At 35.7% G+C, this 23,655-nt stretch overlaps 1 protein-coding gene across 1 annotated transcript in view; it reads right to left on the bottom strand.

Annotated features, from left to right (window-relative positions):
* The window catches only part of LOC150095987 (uncharacterized), a 340,717-nt gene that overhangs the window by 23,237 nt on the left and 293,825 nt on the right, over window positions 1-23,655 (bottom strand). The window contains exon 10 of the mRNA XM_090409460.1: window positions 13,927-14,013. Coding sequence (XP_090265586.1) covers window positions 13,927-14,013 — 87 coding nt within the window. The remainder of the gene's footprint in view (window positions 1-13,926; window positions 14,014-23,655) is intronic.

Genomic DNA, 23,655 nt, shown 5'->3' with positions numbered 1-23,655 from the left:
TAGAAAAAAAAATCATGCCAATAGTGTTGCCATCTATGGCCGAGGCCGAGAACTTTTCATACCACCCTCGTATTTGTTAATATTTCATGAGGATAGACGGAGGATCTTCAGTTTTTTGCTGATGATGCAAAGAAGTAGAGAATTATAAGGAGCACTGCTGATGTAATTTCTCTTCAGAAAGATTTGCATAGACTTTTAGCATGGACAAATGAGTGGAGTTGAAGTTTTACTATTAGTAAGTACAAGGCGTGAGCCTCCGTAACTCAGTCGGTATAGACGAAGAAGCCCTTTGGTCAGAAAGACCTGGGTTTGATTCCCATCAGTGACATGAGGAACCTTTATCTGTTCTCTTTCAACAAAAGGTGAGTTAGCTGGTCTCATACAGAGGTAGGAGGTTTTTTCACCCAGAAACTCATGTTTCCCATCCCTCAGAAGAGGAAAATTGGCCCCTTGAAGACACGCATCTACAAACATAGGACACACCAGGAGGCATATGTCATAGGGCTAACCACCTCATCCTTGAGTATGACTGCGGTTACAAGAATACATACCTCAACGCCATAATAGGGGTAGAGGAGGAGAAGATTAAGAAAGAAAGAAAGTATGAACTGTTGCATTTTGGAGTGCAGAGATATAAGGCCATGTACTGTATTGATGGAACTGTGCTTCAGGAAGTGGATAAGATTTGAGATATGGGGTAATGGTTGACAGTGGACTGAAGTTTAGAGGCCGTATTGCAAGTGTTACAAAGATTGCACAATATATTGCTGCTATGATAAGTAGTATTTTTAGAGCTACTGATATGTAGGGATAAGGATGTGGTTGTTCCACTGTATCAAGCACTGGTTGGAGCATATTTGGACTACTATGCTTAGATTTATTCACCTGGTTCTCACTGTGATGTGGAAATATTGGAGAAAGTTCAAAGACAAGTGACTAAGACAATATCGGGACACTGGAATATTGGTTATGTAGAGAGAGAGAAAGAGAGAGAGAGAGGTTAAAGGAATATAAAGTTTGGTGCATAAGAGAAAAAGAAGTGATATGTTAAAGATGTCTAAGTTAGCGAGAGAATTTTATCAGGTTAATACAGAGGGGATTATAAAAAGAGAAGGTGAGCAGAGAACAAGAGGTCACTCCCCTGTAAATTGTGTGAGGACATTGTGAAGAAGAATGTCAGGAGTAGATTTTTTATATGGGGAACCATAAATGAATGGAACACATTACCAGAATGCATTGTGAATGCAGGGAGTGTTGAGGATTTTAAGATTCAACATGATAATTATGTTGTTTGTTGAGTGAACCTCCCACAATAAGACACTGCTGACTCCATGGAGGTTGATGTGATAAGACTTGACAATATTGTAGTCCTGACAAACAGATTAATATAGGAGAAAACTGTCATAATATTCTTAGCATACCAGGAGTTGGATGATGGTAAATGCTCCAGGTTAGAAGCTCTGAACCTCAGAAAGCTTTCATTTTCACATTTAATGTTGAGTTCATACATGAGAGGCTGGTTGGTCAATGTTATAGTACATTAGTATCATGCATGGGAAGAGATTTGGGAAAGGAGGAACTCATTCACATATATTCCTTGGGAGACACATAGGAGGGGAGGCAGTTTAAGAGTACAGCAGTAGGAATGAAGGAAGAGAAAATTGTTCTATGGGTAAAGAGATGAACTGAAGGAATGTTTGGTGGTAGCTGCATGTTTCAATGGATTTACCATGGAAACATTTATAGTAGATGTGCAGTAGTTACTAAACTGCCTGTGAGAGAGTGGTTGGAGTGAGTTGTTAATCAGTATGACTGCACTATTCTATAGTGTCGAGTACGGTGGGTAAGAGGACAGACCCTAGTAGGACCTCAGCATTAGCTGCATAGTTAGGCATATCCATTATTACATGTAATGTGCATCTAGTAAGATGCACATTATGATAGGAGATAACTTAATAGGCCTGTGCACTAGACCGAAACCTTGGAAACAACTAGTGCAACCAGTTGGGATTTGCCAAACTTTTCCATGATACTTATCCACAAGTGGGTGACATAGGTTAGCAGATCCCTGTTGAATAGCATTGGTGGAATTCATACTGGTGGTCATTTATTATTCTAGTACTTTCAAGATACAGTAAGAGTTGGGTGTGACGGTTCTCTCTTCATTACTCTGGAGAGGGACTGAGGTGAGAGATTAGGTGATAGTCTGATGGTAAGTATCTGTCACCCATTATGGGAATAGGTTGGACAGGCTAATTTCCAGGATGTAGGGCAGATGACAGTGATGTGTATGAGCATAAAGAGGCAACACAGAATAGGAGTCAACTGTGATGTGCAAATCTTCAGGACAACTAGAGGAATACTATCAGGGTTAGGAGACTTTTTGGTATCTAACCTGGACAGGAATTTTCTGATCACTTCCTGGTGAAAGGTCAGCAGAAGCATTGAATGTTGGATGCTTGGAATGGTTGGGTATATTTACCAAAATCATGGCCTTTTCTGTGGGTGACGATGTAGTACACCCTTCGGTGTGCAGTAGCGGTGGGAGCAGTGTTGGACAGAAGTTGCAGCCAATTGATTTTCCAAGAGACCAAAATGTGTGCAGTTACCATTTGGGCACGATGCAAGTTTCCTGCTTTTGCGCCTTTGGAAATCAGTTTTGATGCATTGAGGATTTTCTTGCAGCTATTTTGGACTGTGAGTAAAGGCAGAGTTCTTGATGTAGCCAGTTGCAGTATGCTTGGTTCATTTGTACCAAGCATACCACAAAACATATTTTGGAGAACCAAGGCTTACTTAAGGAATGGGAATTCAGCTTGAATGAGGAACATATGCTTCCATTCTGGAGAGGATTGCTTCAATGATGCATTCTGTACATATGCTTTGGTTGGAAGGTCAAAAGCAATAATCCAAACATTTCTCTGCCTCATTGGTGGTGTTATTATATTGTCAGATTACTCATGGTTGAGAATGGCTGCATGGGTATTCCTCAGCGGGGAAAAGAGATAAGTACAAGGCTGTGCTTATATCTGAATTACCTAAAGGAGTACAGTACAACCTTCACAGTATATTTGGAGTGATCACTAGTGAGGAAAAATTCCAGAGTGTTTGGGATTATCTGATACTCTGGTGGGCATGTAAACAATTTGCATAAGGTCACTTGTGAGGGCAAATGCTCTAAGCATCTACTTACCTTTTCTGTGCAGTTAGATAAGGAAAGCCAATTGATATTGTGAACATTAAAATTGCTGAGGAAGATAACTTCACTGCTAAGAAAGTTGAGCTGAAGGACATCGAATTTCAAGGAGAAGAAGTCAATGAGTTCGGAGTGGTTGGTGGCATTTGGAGTATACAGAGTATACGAATTTGACAGAGTGGGACAGAGATTTTTGAAAATAGATCAAGATTAGGAATTTTAAGTTGAATGCTCTTTGGCATGGTATGTCAGAGCAAACATATGCACAAACGCCATCCTTGAACTAAAAGGAATCAAAGAGTGCGTATTTGGGGAAGTTGAAATGAGTAGTGCTTGGAGAAGCTGAAGTTTGGATTTCTGTCAGAAAAAAAAGGTGTGGTTTTGCAGAATAGAGGTGGAAGAGTGTACTGTTGAGGTTGGAGTTGAGACCACATATATTTGTAAAGTGGATCTGGAAGTCTGTGGGATTTGTTGTTGACTGAATTGGTCATACACATTCCCCATGCGACACTTGATAAAAACTTGGTTTTCAAGTTGGCCATTAACAGTGCTCAATTTCTATATCTATTCCTCTTTTGTAGTCTATATGTCATGTTTCATTGTCATTTTGTTGTTTATCTTCCAACTATTAGCAAAGTCATTGTCCTTGTTCATGCTGCCTGCAGGCAAGGAAGGTCAGGCTGGGCTTGTATATGCTAATGAGGAGAACTGGCTTGAAGATTGTTCACAGCCACCATTAGTTCCGATACACTTACCAGTGTGTTACAGGTTACTTTCACTAGTCGTGGGGAGGTCATCCCATCCGTTTTCTTTGTAGGACTGAAGTGGTGGCATCTGGTGATATTTCTGCAATAGAAACCAGATTTTTCGATTGGTTTGGTAATGTCTTCAGCATGCTGTTACTTTTGGTGTGGAAGTTGAGGATAAAATAAAGCCATTATATTTTTTGTTTTCTGCCTTGATCAAGTTGTGCACTATTGACACACACTGAGGCTACAGAGCTAGTTGGTATTGGTAGTGGGTGATTTTTTGTGGAAGTGCTGATCATGAATCGGTTCTAGCTTGGCTTCAATGAATTTGATTTTGCAGAAGAATGTTTTATCAATAGCAGCAAGGTGCTACACCAAGCTTTCTTTGCATTTTTCTATGTCCAGAACCTTTTCACCAAAGGGAGGCACAACTCGAGCAGAAAGCTGGTTCAAATTCATGAGAAGTTTATATGCTGAGTTGTCGATTTTTATGCACTGAGTATGCGACTTGGCAACATAGAATTGTATAGAATACTTTTTTTGTGTGTCTGTAACATGTAGTCTACAACTTCGACACTTGACAGCATAGTTGGATTTGTGGGTACTGGTGGGTTGCACTGTCTTGGCTATGCTCCAATCACTATTGTTGTTGGGGTTTGTTCCCACCGTCTTTGCTTTTTTGGAATAGACATTAGTGAGTACTTGCACATGGCTGACATTATATGAGAGAATAAGAGTTATAGGATGATTGAATACTTACGGATTTCTCCATAATATTGATCCTTTTGAGAATCGCTACTGCAGTTTCACTTGGTGAAATTTATGTAGGAAATCACTTTTAAAATGACATAAACAAGGGAGCACACATAGGTCGAATGATTCCCAAGTGCAATTCCTCAAGACCTTTCAATGTCACAAGAGATCTTGAAGCTAAGAAAACTATTAGTTCCTTTACAATCTCACACAATTTTATTGCTATTTTAACATCAAGGTATTATATATAACATGCTGAACACCAAATCTCAAATATTCACATCCACTTCTACTTAATTCTAGTTCATTTTCACTAATAAACACTTGACAAAATATCCACAGAGCACTTTATTTCTCCTATTAATCCTACCTTATATATTCTCTAAACTGTTCTCTGTTTTGGATGATTTGTTTTCTGTTTTCTAAACGAAAGTAGGCTATATTAACCATTAAAATAATAGAGACAGAAAACAACATCCAAAAAAAGGTATGTCTGAAATTTCCTCCTATATTATTCTTCATATATTAGTTTCATAACACTTCAGTAATGCCCTAAGATTTGAGTAAAGAGCCAATGACAAAAAAAGGGGCACGCCTAAACAAAAGTAGGCTATATTAGCCATTAAAATAATAGTTTATTTTAGAGGAGTAACATGGGAATTTTCCCAGAAATAACACCTAAAAAATATTGTTTTTATAACGTATTACTATTAACTTACATGCAAGTAATGCTCATCAAGTCATGTAGAATGAAGAACTGCTAAATCACAAAAACGTAACAATGGTAAATATAATAACTAATAATTAAGGAATTGACAGCGTACACCAGAAATATAAATTAAATAAACTTTAATCTATACTTTCCGATATTTCGGCAAATGTCACGTTGCCATCTTCTTGGGAACTTAATACAAAGACAAGTGCACGAGCTAATCCAAGCTAAATTTCCTCCCGATATCTCAGCCTTATTTCAGTTTACAATGAACTCAGGCTATTTCGTTTGGCAGGAAAAATTCTATAAACAGATAGAAGGGACAGCCATGGGTTCACCACTTTCCCCACCCTTGGCCAACTTCTTTATGGAGACTTTTGAATAGAAAGCCTTAAACTCAGCCCCACAAAAACCTACCATATGGCTTCGCTATTTGGCCACATGGCTTGGATACACTCCTCTCCTTCTTAACACACTTAAACAACCAACACTGCAGAATCAAGTTCACCCTGGAAAAAGAGAAAAACAATAGCCTCCCCTTCCTAGACACACTAGTCACCTGCCAGCCTGATGGAACCTTGGTTTTCTCAGTTTATAGAAAACTCACCCATACAGGCAGATACATTCACCAATAATTCCCCCCCCCCCCCCTTCACAACAATATGGATTTATTAAGACACTATTCAACAGGGCAAAAATAATCTGTTCAAATGATCAAGCCCTAACCACTGAACTAAATCACATCCGTGACACTTTCTCAGCCAATGGCTACCCCCCCACGCCAAAAGAATCCAAAAAATACTTAAACCAGTTATCCACAACCCCCCCCCCCCCTTTCACAAAAAAGATTACTCTAAATCCATCACCATTCCCTACGTCCGAGGCACCTCAGAAAAAATCAACAAAATCTTAAAAAAACATGAATTGATCACTTGTTACAGACCACACAGAAAATTGGCATCCCTTATCCGCTCCACTAAAGACCAACCACTTCCCCTAGACCTACCTGGTGTATACCAGGTCCCTTGCAGCTGTAAATTGTCCTACTTTGGCCAAACAGGCAGGACAGCAAATATCAGAATCTCAGAACACAAGGATTACATCCGATTTCATCAGTACAGCCACTCTAGGCTTGCAGACCATGCTCTGGATACTCGCCACAGAATAAGATGGAAGAAAGCCACAGTAATACACCGCAGCAAGTTCAAATATAAAAGACTATTCATGGAATTAGCCTCAGCCCTTAGGAACATGCCAAACCTCAACAAATTTGGATGCATGAGACTGCCCCAAATTTGGGAAACATTTATCAGAAGAACTTCAGCCCAAAGGCCAAGAACTACCAATATAGCCCGCCAGGGGACACCATCAGGACTTTAGGAAAACGTTAGCTTCCTAGCTTCGGTTCTCATTTGCTGTTATGTAGTACTTGTGTGCACTGTCTTTGTATTAAGTTCCCAAGAAGATGGCAACGTGACGTTTGCCGAAATATCGGAAAGTATATATTAAAGTTTATTTAATTTATATTTCTAGTGTATGCTGTCAATTCCTTAATTATTAGTTATCATGTTTAACCAGCGTATAAGCCTCTGTACAAGAATTATGGTAAATATAATTTTTTAGGTTTGAGAACACGTGCCACATCACATTGAAAAATTACATTTACATTTAATTTACATTTTCACTGTTAAAATGTAAACCTACTGTTTAAAACGAAACTTTTCTTGCTTTCTTATTCGCAAAATCACAAATAAGGCCAGTGTAGTCAAATAATGTAGCCATTGTAGAACATAAATAAGTTTTAATAAACTTTAGTTTTGAAAGACTACGCTTGCCAATTGCAACTGTTACCAGTAATGACAGTAATATTCTTAAGGCTACTGCAACATTAGGAGCAAAGTTATTTTCAACTATATGATGTAGCACTTCAATTGGAGTCGTATTTTCTGGAACTAAGTGAGAAACTACTCTCGATTCATCAAATAGCTAAATGGCATCAATGTCTCTATTTTCTTGATGTGTTAGAATACTTTCTAGATTTTCATATTTGTTTAAAAGCTCATTTGTCACCTCAGATTTCAATTTAGGGATATTATATACATACATACATACATACATCTTCAAGGCCCACTCTTCCTAATTGGGTTGTGGGGGCAAAAGCTGCAAGAGGAACTTCCAATGGTCACAATCCTCTGCCACCAAGCTCAGGTGTTCTGGTGGGATTCCCAAACGTGTCCACCCAAGGTTTTGGATATAATCTATCCAGCGAGTCCTTGGCCTTCCATGTGGACTCCCACCCTCTGGCTTGGCAAAGAGGGCCTGCTGAGGGAGCCTCTCTTGTGGCATTCTGATCAGGTGCCCGTACCAGCGTAACTGTGATCTCTCAACACGGAGAAGCAGCGGTTGAGTATTGAGGGTTTCCTGAATTGCAGAGCTTCTGACTCTGTCGAGTTTTGTCAGCCCCTGCAACCCCTCGAAGGAACCTCATTTCAGTCGCTTGGATTCGTGTCCGCATTCTTTCGGTCATTACCCAACTCTCATGACCAGAGGTGAGGATGGGGACATAGACTGTATTGAAGACAGCCAGCTTTGCCTTCTGGCTTAACTCCCGCTTCAATACCACCGAACGGCCAAGCTCCCGCACCCGCAATATTGAGCTTGCTAAGCTAATTCGAGTAATTGCCAATTGCTAAGCCTCTACGTCCCATTTTCCATCATTCGTGAATATGGACCCAAGGTATTTAAACTTCTCCACCTGTCTCATTGGGACTCCACTTACATTTAGAGTGCACTGGGATGGTTGTCTTGAGATCACAAATGTTTCAGTTTTGGCCACACTGATCTTCATTCCGGCATCTGCACAAACAGCTACAAACCTATCCAGGGTCCACTGGAGGTCATCTGTGGAAGAGCTAAGCAGAACTAGGTCATCTGCAAAAAGCAGACGTCCAATGCTACATTTTCCAATTCTGACACACTCACTGCCTCGGCTGTGCCTATCAATCCAGTCCATAAATATTATGAAAAGGAGGGGTGACAGAACACACCCTTGGCGGAGGCCAACGGAGACTGTGAAAGGTTCAGACTTTGTGCTGTTTACCCTGACACAAAACTCTGGGCATTCATACAGGGACTTGATGGTAGCTAATAGTTGACCATCCACTCCATACTCCTGTACTACTTGCCAAAGCTTATCCCAAGGAACCTGGTCATACGCCTTCTCCAAGTCCACAAAACATGTGTAGACATTCTTGGCATATTCCCAGGATTTCTCAAAGACCTGCCTTAAAGTGAAGTTTTGGTCAGTTGTGCTTCTACCAGGACGAAAGCCACATTGTTCTTCCTGGAACTTTGACTCAACTATGCTCCTGCACTGTCTTTCCAAGCACTTAGCATACACTTTCCCAGGCAGGCTGAGCAGAGAGATGCCACGATAGTTACTGCAATCCTTCTTAAATGCCTGTCTGCCATTGCTTTGGTGCTCGCCCAGATATCCAAGCAGCCTGACACACTCGAGTCAGCCAGAGAACACCGTCTCGATTTAAAGCTTTTAGCATTTCGGGCCGAATTTCATTATCGCCAGCAGCCTTGCCCGATTTTAGCGATTTTATTGCTAAATGGACCTCTTCTGCTGTGAGACTAGTCATTGCCCCGATCTGCACCTCTTGGATGTCCACAACTGCTGGGCTACCCGGGTTAAGAAGGCTCTCAAAGTATTCCCGCCATCTGTGGAGGATATCCTTCTCGGTTGTTAAAAGTGCACCATCAGAGGCTTTAATTATCCTTGCTGTGCACGATTTCCTCCCTCGAAGGCGGCAGATGGTCTGCCAGAATACTTTGTTTGCATTTGCATAGGATGAATCTAATCTTTCTCCAAAGGATTCCCAAGCCTTCTGCTTTGCTGTCTTTACTGCCTTAGCAGCAGCTTTTCGTGCCTCAGCATACCGCAAATGCATCTCAGGTGACCCGACTCTAAGCCATGTTAGGTAGGAGTCCTTTTTTGCCCGGACAGTTTTTTGGACTTCTTGGTTCCACCAAGGTGTCCTTTTCTCACTGCCCGTTGCCACACCGAGCCGCTTTCTGCCACACCATGAGAGTGCAGAGGCAGTGACAGCTGTTCTGAACAGCTTCCATTCCTCCTTAACATCTGCAGTATGCTTGGGAATCTCTTTGAACCTGGAGGAAATGTCATCTGCAAAATTCTTCCTCACGGCCTCATTTTCCAATGCCTCCCATTTCACGCGGTATAGCTGCTTAGGCCTACCAGCGTTGATGGTAGGCCTAAGATATTATATAAAAATGAAAAATGTAAACTGTGGTATTCCAATTGCCCAAATATTTCATTGATAGAACTCGTTGCTATATCAATAATAACAAAGAAAAACTCAATTTTAAATTTAGTTTTTGGATCAGAAATAGGCTCATCGTTTGCTTCATAATCATGTTTTTCTGCCTCCACACTCTAGTACTTACAAAAGTTGGCTTCAAATTAGGATCAGTTTCAACTTTTTCAGTTAATGTTGTAGTATCTACAAGAAACTTTTGAAATGATTCATCATTTCTGATATTCTCAAAGCCAGTGTAGTCCAATTGCCCAAATTTTTCATGGATAGAACTCGTTGCTATATCAATAATAAGAAAGAAAAACGTAATTTTAAATTTAGTTTAAATTCAGTTTGTAATATGAACATTTCTTAAAGTAGATATGGTAGTAGACAATCCCATTTTTATGCTTTGCAATAATTTACTAGCAACATTAATTTCATTTAAAACATAGTGCCATATATAATATAATAAATTTAGTTTAATCCTTTATCCAAGTGTGAGCAAACAAAGTTTGCGCCTGAAAGTATCTTCAGGACTGGGGTAAGGTGGTACAACACCAGGGCAACTCGTTGTAAAGGTGGAGCAAGCTACCAACACTCCTATCTCAGTATCTCCTATAATGCAAAACACATCTCCTTGCAGATATGTCTCATGTTATGCATTAAGGGAAGGGCCACTACCCAGACTAGTTTCGACCTTTATTAAGGTCTCTTCTGAAGATACTTTCAGGCGCAAACTTTGTTTGCTCACACTTGGATAAAGGATTAAACTAAATTTATTATACTCTAACCAAGTGAAAAATAAACTTTCAACATCTTTCTCTAAATCCAGAGTAATTTATTAAAAAAAAGGGTGGCACACCATTTGGCAACTCCTATAGGTAGAGATGACCTGCTAATGCTTCTGCCTGGTATCTCAACTTGGGCCTGGCTCCCACTGAAGAGACCTCAATAAAGGTCGAAACTAGTCTGGGTAGTGGCCCTTCCCTTAATGCATAACATGAGACATATCTGCAAGGAGATGTGTTTTGCATTATAGGAGATACTGAGATAGGAGTGTTGGTAGCTTGCTCCACCTTTGCAACGAGTTGCCCTAGTGTTGTACCACCTTACCCCAGTCCTGAAGATACTTTCAGGTGCAAACTTTGTTTGCTCACACTTGGATAAAGGATTAAACTAAATTTATTATACTCTAACCAAGTGAAAAATAAACTTTCAACATAGTGCCATATAACCAAACAACATAAAAATTTAAAATCTCCAAGCTTAAAGGCAAGAGTTTCAGCTTTGTGTCTCACCATTTTGTCCACTGACTTGTGATTAGCAATTTCTATCAAAGCATCATAAAATTCATCGATATAATATCTTAGAGGAGGAACAGCTTCAATTCTAGATTCTCAACAGGTGGCACTTATGGTTTGGAAGTTAGAGTTGTAATATGTTTTTTAAGGATTCCCCAACGCAATGTTGATGCCGAGAAAAACATATACAATTACGTAACTGTTTCAAAGAATGAAATCCTTTCACTAGATTACATAGAAGCATCATTGACAACTAAGTTCAGAGAATGAGAAGAGCAAGGTATAAAAAAAGCTCTCGAGTTGAAATCCCTAATGCATTGTTGAACTTCTGAATGTTTTCCTTTCATGCATGATCCATTGTCATAACTCTGGTAGGAATATTCATATCTGAAAATTTTTTAAGAATACATTCACAGTTAAAACTGAGCCTGTAGTGGCTTCTACAGGAATGAAACAAATAAAGTGTTCACGGATACTGATATCACGTGGATAAATATGATCAAATCTTATTAGTGTTAATTGTTCAATATGACTTATATCAGGAGTACAGTCTGCAACTATGCTGTAATATTTAGCATTCTGTAACATAGAAATTATTTTCCTTTTTATGGCCCCAGAGAGGAGAGAAATCAATTCATTTTGATGTTTTTCCCAAGATAATGTTTGGCCGATCCATGAGATACTCTAATGTAAATGTTCAGACATAGCATTATCGAATCTGGAAATTAATTCAACAAGCTTCAAAAAATTTATCAGGATGTTCCCCAAAAGGGCAAACATTGTTAAGCTAAAAATTGAACAATGGCAATTAGGTATTCTATTATGCTCCTCCAGTGCCAAGCCTCTGCATTTAACAAAGTTTTGTTGCATTGAGTCAATCATCTGTCCTAATTTAAGCCTAGACGACAACTCAATCCACTTCTTATGGGACTCACACGTGTTCATTAAGATACAGATATAAATGCCCCAATTGTTATATCCGTCAGCAGTGAGTGAAATTTTATTATTGGAAAACAACTTGCAACAGAAACAAATACAGAATCTTTTTCTTTAGACTATACTAACCATGACCGATTAATATGTTCTCCATTGCTTAGTTCCCTAGTGTAATGATTTAATGAAAATTTCCGACCATTAGAGTTGAGCAGAAAAATGAAATCGCTTTTTGGTCTCGCCAGCGGACATTTCATTACGATTTCCAGTCTTTCTGATTTAATTTTTTTGAGGAGGAAGATGTTAAATCAGTTATGTTTTTGCCCTCATTGTTACTAATATTGACATTACTGGTATCACAATTTTTGGTTTCGGTCCTTTTGCTTATTTTCTCTTGTACTACATTAGCTGTTTCAGTTTTTAGATATTTATGCAAAGCCTCGCTTGGTTTCTGAATATCACGTACTTTTTTCGATTTTCATTTGCGATATTCTGTGTACCCCTTTCCACATCGCGTAGCGGGCGGGCTGAACTCACACAAAGTTTCAACCATGTGGTTTCATTTTATTGCTGGTTGTTTGCATGCCGCTTCTGCTTTTGTCATCTGTCTTAATGACATCAAAAATTTCAAATGCAATCAAACAAACACTTATTTCACTTAACTGAAAAATTGGACAATAGTACACTGTGCTTGCCAGTGCAACATATGGTTTTACTTAAGTCTATACAGCATAGTTTCTGTGGGAGGGGACATACAATTCATTTGTTAGTGCTGTTTTATCCCGGTTGTCTCTAATTGCACTATTTGTTGAAAAATATATTACACAGACTGCAAGTGTTTCTGTACCTTATTCAGTAATACAATAAAATTACTTGTTTTTCTTGTGTCTGCAGTACAGTGGCTGTTGGGAAGGGAGTGTTGTTTATGGGGAGCGACTTACTATTGCCCCAACATGAATGTGTTTAAACTATTTTTCATGTGCGAGGTATATGTGAAACTTTTTAATTTCTTTTTTCAGAAAGTAAAATCAGGAGTGCGAGTTATATTCGAGTAAATATGGCATTGGAATGTTAAAATTATTCGAAAAGCCAAATCCGAATAACTGTATCAAAAAAGTATTATTAACAATCAACTGTATTTAGGTATTTTGATTCTATTTCTTAATTGGTTTACTCTTAACCAATTATCTCAATGATCGTTTGGTCTTATTGGTTAAATGCGATTTAACCTCAGGTAAAGGTCAACTCACGGCCAACAATGGAATCAGAAATAAATGCAAGATAGGAGGTGTTTTTCTATTGTCACATCATCTAATATTAACACTGACAGTGCGATATTAAACGCAACATAATACTACATTATTTTAAATGATTATGATTTTTAAAAAATATACAGTACACTGAAGTTTTATTATGTAAAAATTTAACTCACAACATCCTGAAGCATGGTTTCAACAGAAGGAATAAATGACTTTTTATGATTTATTTTTCGTATAGCTTAAGTCAATTTTGTCATCTATTTATGACATACAGTGACTAATCAGAGAGAGAGAGAAAAAAAACTGGTTGTGGAACTAGAGGGTGGAAGGCAGGCAGTTTGCTAAGCAGACATTGATACCAAACACAATCAAAGCTCTGGATCTTATCTGTACCAAAGCTGGCTATATTACAAAAAAAAAAAAAAAAAAAAAAAAAAACTCAAAGAAATTTCATCCATTATGGTGATTTTTGTCATTTAAATAAAAAATATATTCATTTCATTAAATTAGAGATGATCTTAAATTAGAAATTTAAGATCATCTCTAATTTAATTAAATCAACGACAAAATTAAACTGGAACTTGGTAAAGTTTCAGCTTTTTCTATTGAAAATATCAAATACCAGATATCTTCAATACAAATAATTCTACTGCATATTTCAATTTTAACAATCAAAACTCAAATCAATAGCAGCTTACATTTGCAGAAGGGGCACGTACAGTCTGGATAGTTACTTCATTTTTGCCATCTTGTAACGGCCAAAACGGAAACACAAAATTTGCACCCTAAGGAAAAGAAGAGATATCATTATATACACTGAAAGCATTCCAAAATGAGGGGAGGGAGGTGTTTCTTTAGATTATTTATTGGGTTACTAATGCACTTTCTCATAGATTGTTTCTTGAATGGATAGGTTGCTACTGACATGAACAAATTTTGAATTTATTGACAATACTTGCATTTATCACCTCCAATCCATTTCGGTCATCATCCACTACGCAATGATAGAAAAATCTAGCACTCATCCTGTTCTCGAATGCATTCATTCTCAACTTACACGAATGCCTTCTCATGCCCTACCCACTGTTCACAAATTAAAAATTTCATCCACGGGTATACTATATGGCCCTTTCAGAAGTTTGTAGGTCTAACATATCACCCTACTTTCTTCTGTTTGCTAGTGTCTGCAGTCCACCAATTCTCGATCTGCCCTCATTATCTACATTCCACAGTCCTGATATTATCTTTAACACTCTCCTTTGCACTCTCTCTACACTGTATCCGCATCACATTGGAAACCAGCAGATCTGCAACCAGTCAAGATAAAATCATATCTTCTTCTTCAAGTGTCATAATCTAGAAGGAGGTTGGCAACCATGTCATGGAACTTTTTTCTTTCTTATGCTGTTCTGGAACATTTATGGCAATTCAAGCCAGTCCAGTCCTTAATGTCTTCAAATCACGTTCTCCTGGGTCTACCTCTCCCTCTTTTTCCATCCAGTTTCTCTTCTAATATTAATTTCTGAATGCCTTCTTGTCTAGTTTGATGTCCAAAATATTTAAGTTTTCGTTCTTTAATTATTTTCATTAATATTCTTTCCATTTTTGCTTTCTTTAAAACATCTTCATTTTTCATTTTCTATGTCCATGGTATTTTCAACATTCTTCTGATGTCCACATTTCGATTCCTCTGATTCCACATCTTCTGATGTCCACATAATTTTTTCTCTGCTTCTTTATTTAGAGTTCAAGTTTCACTGCTGTAGAGAAGGCTTGACCAGATATAACATTTTATTAATATTTTTCTTGTGTCTATATTAATGTCTCTGGATGTTAGAACAGTTTTTGTATCAATAAAGCCTTTTCTTGCTATCTCTATTCTTCTTTTTCTTTCTTTAAAGGAATTTCTTCTGTCTGTAAACATTTGTCACAAATATATAAAAGACTGAACCTGTTCAATTTTCTTTTTGTTAACAGTTATGTTTAGTTTCTTATTTATTGGTTCCTTTGATATAATCACGCACTTTGTTTTCTTTAGTTATGCCATCATTCCATGTCTAAGCTTCTGTTGTAAATTTTTGTGACTAAGATTTGAAGATCATCTTCAGATTCAGCTATAAGGCTATGTCATCTGCATACCTGAACTTGTTTTAGTTCCTACCGCTGACTTTTACACCCTTCAGTTCTGAAATATTTTTAAAAACTTGCTCACTATATATATTGTACAGTAAGGTTTCCGGACAGGAAGGAATTCCTGCCCGTTCTCAGGAAATTTTTTTTGTTTTCTCATTCCCGAATCCCAAGAAAATTTGGTCGGGAAATTGGGAAAATTTTTACTAAATTATTTTTTATTAAATCATAAATCATATTTTAATATTTTTTTTATAGATTGCCGTGGCAATGAGTAAAGAGTATAAAGAATGTTGGGAATAGTTTAGAAAAGATAAAGATGACAAATCAGTTCGTTGCCAGATATGCTCTATGCTCCAAAACTTTGCAATGCAAAGCATCATCAACCAGCGGTCTACACAGACACCTAGTATACATTCATGGAATGAAAAAGAAAAAAACAGTCAGAATTGAATAATGATGAGCCAATGCCATCATCTTCTAAGAGACAAACGACAATTTTACATTATGTCAAGGGACTAGATTTAGAAGAAACTGTACACAAATTAGCAGCCTTGGATGGGATATCGGTCAACACCATCACAAAAAGTGAGTTTATTATGGAAAGTTTCACAAGCAAAGGAATGCAGTTGCCAAGAAGTCCATCTTCAGCTATGACACTAATACATCCAGAAATTGGAAGTATTCAAATGTGATAATAAAAAACTGAGTATTTCAATAGACGAGTGGACCAGTTGTAAGAATCACAGATACATGAATGTTCATGTATACTGCAATGAGACCTCTATGAACCTTGGTTTAATAAGAATACGTGGGAACTGTCCTGCAGAAAAAGTGTTATCTTGCTTCAGGAAAGATTAGAAAACTTTCAGTTAAAACTTGAAAGTGATGTGGTTGCAATTACAAGTGACGGTGCAACTGTTATGGAAAAATTCGGAAAATTATCACCAACTATTCCATGACTACATCTAGCTGTACCAAAAGTATTTTATGTTAAAAAGTTGAAAGATGAAGCATCAGTGACTTGTAGCAGCGATAGTGAATTCAATACAAATTCTGAATATGATAAAGATGATAACAGTGATTCTGAGTTAGATGGTGTGGCCCGAGCTGATCAGTATGATTTCTAGATGATCTATCTTCGGCAATTAGCAGCGTACGAAGAATTATGAAAATATTTAAATATTCTCCAGTAAAAAATTATCTTTTGCAGCAAGAAATAACCAAGAGTGAAAAGAGGGAACTAGAAGTCATTTTGCACTGCAAAACATGCTGGAAGACATTGGAGAGAATTTTTAAAGATCGTAAATCCGATTAAGAATGTTTTACGAGAGCTGAAACTCGATTACTTATGGAAAGAAGAGTATTATGAAATATTGAGAGATATGTTGAATTGCTTACAACCTGTAGGATTAGAAGTTGAAGAATTAAGCAATAGAGAAGCTAATATTCTCACAAGTGAAGGAATTTTTAAGTTCCTGTTCAGTAATTTAGAAAAACCAAATTCTTCAATGAGCCAAATGCTTTTAAAGGAAATAAAATTTGAATTGGTTAAACGTAGATATAGATATTTTGTCTCTCTCACAAAGTACTTGAGTAGGGATCCCATTTTTTGAAAACAAAAAACCGGGACACAATAAATTTTGTAGAATTAAGGGTTAAGAGAAATAAATTTTATTCGTTAACATTATGTATTTTAAAATAAAAAAATTAAATATTTATTTGAATTTGGTTTATTAATGTAGATAACATAAATGTTTATACATATGTCAAATAAATAGAATTCTAATAACAACACTTAAACGCAGATGACAATACTAAAACACGTAACACTTAAATCAAACATTAATAAGTATATGAAATATAAAGACATAGAATAAAGATCTAAAATGTTAATATGTCAATAAAATGGGAACTACAATGTAAATACAATAAAATATAAATAACACAAGCTTTATGCATAGTGTAAATGCATAATATCTGAAATTATATGAAAAATAAATTAATTTAATTAATTTAAAAGTTTAAAAAAATAAAACATTTATAATTAATTTTTAATATATACCTCCTCTCTTCCTTATTCTGCCTCTTCTGGTACATTACAGCTGGTCATTGCCTGTCCCATTATTATAGAATAATTATTATATTTGGTTGAAAAATGGATTTTGTGCAAGAGTTGTTGATTCTTAGATACTATATCGAAAAACTCTGAACATGACATGTTTCTGTAATGGGTTTTAACAAGCATGATAGATTTAACTGTGTCCAGTTGCAAGTGATTCCTTTCATTTGCCCATAACAAATTCATCAATGAAAAAATTTGTTCAATAGAACGAATTTTTTCATTGATGAATTTCATTTGATCCTGGTAAGGTCAAACAAAAACTTATAATTGAAGCTATTTCACTGTAAGTAATTTGTTCCTTTTTAAAATGACCAAAGATTTCTTTCCACCTATCCTCAAGTTTACAACTGGCATTATTCCATTCATTAATTTTATACTCAGTTGCATACATTTTAACATGGCTGTACTTATCAAATAAGTTCTCTTCATTTAAGTTGAAATTTGGTAAGATGGTCTTAATTTCTTTGACACATTCCATTAAATTTTCTCAAGAAATGTGTTCAAGCAAGCCCATTCCATTTTAGTAAATACACTAAACTGATTTTGAGTCCATTCTTGAATATATTGAATTGCAGTGAAGTAGAAATGGGAGATGTCGTCTCTAAATGAAGATTCAGTCATTAAACCTTCTTCACAAAGATTTTTCATTTCGATTTTCACTTCACTGGGTAAATACTTCACATTTTCACGCAATAAAATTTTTATAATAAGAATGTCTATCTCTTTTCTTTACCTCACAACCCGTAGCATATTCTCTTTCGATTCGCTGGATTGCCTCAGAAAACATTTTCATCTGATTTTTTAAAAATAGAAGATAACTGAAAGACACTGAAAAACGTATTCAAAATAGTTGGACATTTATCTTGAGACAAGAAATAGGATTTAAGCCCATTGTACATTTCAATAAAACAATTTAAACATGGCTGCAGTGAAAGCCATTGTGTTTTTCTATGACCTAAAATAGTCTTGTATTCAGTTTCGACAAAATCACAAAAAGATTTCAGACTTTCGACTCTGACAGTGAAATGGTGAAAATGCTGGAAAACTTGACCCAAAATTGTTTGAATATCTATTGGTAAGATATCAGTAGCAGTTTGTACAGCATTATGTATAATGTGAGCTGCACAACCTACACCTATTAATTTTCTGTTTAATTTGTTTTGCTTTAGTAAAAACATTAATTTTACCTTTCCTTTTTAATCCACCAAAATTTGTGTTGGTATTATCTGCTGAAATGCCTATTATTTTATCAGTAATGTTATATTTTTTGGGCAGCATTTAAAATGTGATCACAAATTAGATCAGAAGTTTCTCCAGGAAGGCAAGAAAATTCTAATATTTCTGTTGAAATCCCTTTATCAACAGAGAAATACCTCACATTGCTAGGTGCAATCTTAAGATCAATATGATTAGATGCATCTATGGATATGCAACAATATTTTACATTCCTCAGATCTTCCAATATTTCACTTTTTACATGTAGTGATAACACATTGGTAATAATAGCCTTGCACTTTGTTTGTGCACATGAAAATTTCTTATTCAAGAATTTTTTTTAAAATAGAGGACATACAATCCGTAGATTGGAAACTGTGATTGTGTTTAACTGCATGAAAACTTGTTCATGCAACCAACTCCATTTCTTGGCTACCTAACTTTTGATACCCAAAAAATGTCAATGATTGACTTGAACTTTTTGCAGACACAGCAGACTTGTGCTTTTTTGTATTGACATGGTCAGTTATATCTGCCTTACCTCCGTGGCCAATGTTAAATTCTGCATGGTACACGCTACATTTCACTCTTGAGCTATCATCACAATCACTGCTTTTTGTTATGAAAATGAAAGGAAAAAGATGCTTCCATTTTTTATTGAAATTACACTTTCTTTTGGGCATTTTGTAACAAATGGCATAACTTTATTAATTTAAAAAATACAATTTTAACAATTAATATGAGAATGCAAGAATACGAAATGAACGGTTCAAAACTAGGTTATATCACATACCCTGTAGCGATATAAAAACAATTTAGCACCTGACACGAGTAGTATCGGATGCACTAGTGACTAAATCAAGATAAGATAAGAAATCGTGACATGATTGGTTGTTCATTTGATGATGTCATGAGTTTGTAATGTTTAGAATTTCCCTGGGGGCATATGTGTCAGTAACGTCAGTTCTTGTGATTTGGTTCGTGTATGGAATTATGGGTGATGGTAGAGATAAGGATTCGTGTTGTGATTGGTGTGGCACTTCTGACCAGATCAAGATTAAGATAAGATAAGGAATCGTGTCGTGGGTGTGTGTTGTTATCAGATGTAGATAAGTGACGTCATTTGTTATTTGTAAATAAGTGACGTCATTTGTTAGTTGTCAATAAGTGACGTTATTGTTTTGAATGGAAAGGAAGATATATTAGTGGATAAGGAATTGTGTCGTGATGCGCTACCTGAGTCTGTGGTGGATGTGTGACAGTGAATGAGTTTAAGGCGAGGTATGATAGATACTGTATGAATGTCAAATAGTTGTGATGAATATGATTTGGGGCATCCCTCGATGAGTCTAATGACTCCCTGGAGTTGCCCGTAGTAATAGTAATAGTGATTGGTGGGACACTTTTAACCAGATCAAGATCAAGATAAGATAAGGAATCGTGTCATGGGTGTGTGTATTGTTATCAGATGTAGATAAGTGATGTCATTTGTTATTTGTAAATAAGTGATGTCATTTGTTGGTTGTCAATAAGTGACGTTATTGTTTTGAATGGAAAGGAAGATATATTAGTGGATAAGGAATCGTGTTGTGATTGGTGGGACACTTCTGACCAGATCAAGATCAAGATAAGATAAGGAATTGTGACGTGAATGTTTGTTGTTATCAGATGTAGATAAGTGACGTCATTTGTTAGTTGTAAATAAGTGACGTCATTTATTAGTTGTAAATAACTGACTTTATTGTTTTGAATGGAAAGGAAGATATGTTAGTGGATAAGGAATCGTGTCGTAATTGGTGGGACACTTTTAACCAGATCAAGATCAAGATGAGATAAGGAATTGTGACATGGATGTGTGTTATTATAGTATGGAATTTCGCTGGGATCCTCATCTGTCAGGGACATCACGTGGTGTGCGTTTGGTTCGCTTATTGCATTGTGGTTAACATTTAGAGATAAGAATCGTGACGTTATGTGTTTGGAAATTTCATGGGAACATATGTGTCTCTGTGATATCACATAATGTTTTGGTTTGCCTATGGAATTGTGGGCGATGTTTTTGAGATAAGATATCTTGGAATTTTCCCAGGGTGACACACATCCACCATTGTCATGATGTTTTATGTTTGGTTGTCTATAGATGGCTGTACTAATTTTCCAATACATTTTGGGGTATTTCTTTCCTGTTAAAGGTTGGGAATTCTTAGAGTAGAGTCTTGATGGCAGCAGTGATTAGGCTTTTCTGGATAATTTAATTATATGATGGTGTCCCTCAAACACACACACGCATTAGACATGAAAAATCGCTAATGTATCCATGTTGATACTCTAATATGTATACTATGATTATTCTTATGAAAAAAAAAACTATTCAGTATTAGAATTACGCTTACCAAAACATATGATCAGTGATTATTGAAATTACAATTATCATGTTTAAGTCTAAAAAAAAAATTAACTTACATTTCTTTCCAGAATGGGAACATCTTGGTACTATCTAGGTTTTCTGAATATTCCAAATTGTTGATTTTTAACATATGTTCACAGCACAGAACACAAACACAATTCTGAAAGTGCAGTTGACTTTTTCATTATGGGGCTAACATATATTCACAGCACCTGTATTTTACTGACTAATATATCCAGCGAAGGTTATTGTTGTGTCTACTTATGAACTTTTCTGACTGGGGGGGGGATTGGAATTCTCCTGGTCTTACTTGAGGGTTTCATAATACTTCCCACACAACAATCCGAACGTCATCTTTTTCATGACTCGTATTCTCCCTTTGATGTTTTGCATGGTATTATCAGTTCGGGGAAGTACGACTGTTTTTCTAGTGTAAAATTCTTATGACACATATCCTAAAATTATTCATTCCTGATTAAGGATTTTATAAACTTATTGTTTTCAAGTAGATGGCTTGTTTGTTTGATTACATTTTGTGTAGCTAGGAAACTGGAATTTATTTCAAATGAATATTAGCTCTGTAATATATATACTTTGTTAATTTCTATGTTACCTTTTATTTGACCGCAATATTATTAACAATTTGTATTTACTGAATCTAACATACAGAAATTAAATAAAGTGAAAAAGGCAGTATTTTTTTTTTCTTATTCTTCTGATTTCACATTTGCGCTGATGTTCATAGTGTATGATTTCCCACTGGTGCTTATGTATAATTCACGTGATTTTACTCCATGTGACATTTCAAAAACAAGTTGAACTATGGTTTTTACATAGTTCAATTATGTAAAACTCACATTTGTTAGTTCGTATTGACTGTTGTCCTCTCAGCCTGTATTTAGTTCACAGTAGGGATATTTATATATATATTTTAACACAATTATTATATTAGATATTCTTTCCAATACAAATGACTGTTCCTTCCAAAATGAAACTTTCGTGTAGATGATTCACAGACATGTTTCTACATGCTGTTAGATATGATGCTGATGTAAGGTTATCTTACTTTGAGACATCATAGGGCAAATCTTATCTCTGTGGCTTGAAGGGTATTCTATATTATTTGTCCTTATTAAGTTAAGTATTTTATCCTCAAAAAGTGTTTTTGATGTTAGACCATGTGACTATTTCTCTCACTCATATGTATTGGTTTCAAAAAAATAAATATGCAACCCTTAATTTAACTACAGTAATAAATTCCCAACGATCACCAAATGAAAATTAACTTTCAGATGAGAGTCACATTGTCAAAAACCACATGATGGCAATTCCACAATCATAGGAAGAACCTTTGAAGAGCAGCGCAAATTTAACAATAAGATTAAGGAACAAAAAAAAAAATATATATATATATATTGTATTTTTCACTTTATTTATTTTCTTATGTTAGATTCAGTAAATACAATTTGTAAATAATATTTCATTCAAATAAAATGTGTAAATTTAAATGAACAAATTGGGTGTCGTTGATGTGTTATACAAATTTAAGTAAGACCATAAAATTTTTTTTTTCTCATAAAATTTCATGCCACAAACTAACCAGACTTTTTTTTTTAAATCCACTCAATGAAACTGTGTCAACTCTTGGAAGTGAAAGGAAATGGGTATTAAATTAATAGGCAGAATTTTAGTGGATAATATTTCACCTGAAAAGTGACAATTTATTTATTATATACAGTATGCAGACACCTCTAAAAGACTAGAAAAAACAAAAAACTTAAAGTACGACTGTTAGAATTTGGTTATTTACAAAGGGACATTAGATATTTTAACCCATCAAGTTACTAAACTCTTAAAAAGTTTGTTGTATAAATAAAAAGGTATCGTAGCATGCAGATAACTAGTGAATCAACATGCATATATCAAAAAATACTCGCCAATGGAAAAGAAAAATCAAAAAACATTAATGAACTTAATACCCGTTCTTCATTTAAATGATACCAAATGATGAAAACAGTATATGCGTGAATTTCAAAACTTTGAAAGGGTGATGAATTTCTTGTTTGTTGTGATCATAAATATTTGTATTGGAAAGAATATCTAATATAATAATTGTGTTAAAATATATATATAAATATTCCTACTGTGAAATAAATGTCGGGCTGAGAGGACAACAGTCAATAGGAATATGAGTTTTACATAATTGAACTATGTAATAACCATAGTTCAACTTATTTTGAAATGTCACATGGAGAAAAATCACGTGAATTATTGAATTATACGTAAGCACCAGTGGGAAATCATACATTATGAACATCAGCGCAAATATGAAATCAGAAGAATAAGAAAAAAAAAATACTGTCTTTTTCACTTTGTTTAATTTCTGTATGTTAGATTCAGTAAATACAATTTGTTAATAATATTGCAGTCAAATAAAAGATAACATAGAAATTAACAAAGTATATACATTACAGAGCTAATATTCATTTGAAATAAATTCCAGTTTCCTAGCTACACAAAATGTAATCAAACAAACAAGCCATCTACTTG

The sequence above is a fragment of the Typopeltis vanoorti genome, chromosome 19 (assembly GCF_054136105.1).
Source record: "Typopeltis vanoorti isolate ZY-2024b chromosome 19, IOZ_Tvanoo_1.0, whole genome shotgun sequence".
In the NCBI taxonomy this organism is placed as follows: Eukaryota; Metazoa; Arthropoda; class Arachnida; order Uropygi; family Thelyphonidae; genus Typopeltis; species Typopeltis vanoorti.
Note: the sequence above shows the minus strand (reverse complement) of the source record. Positions and strands in the feature narration are given on the sequence as shown.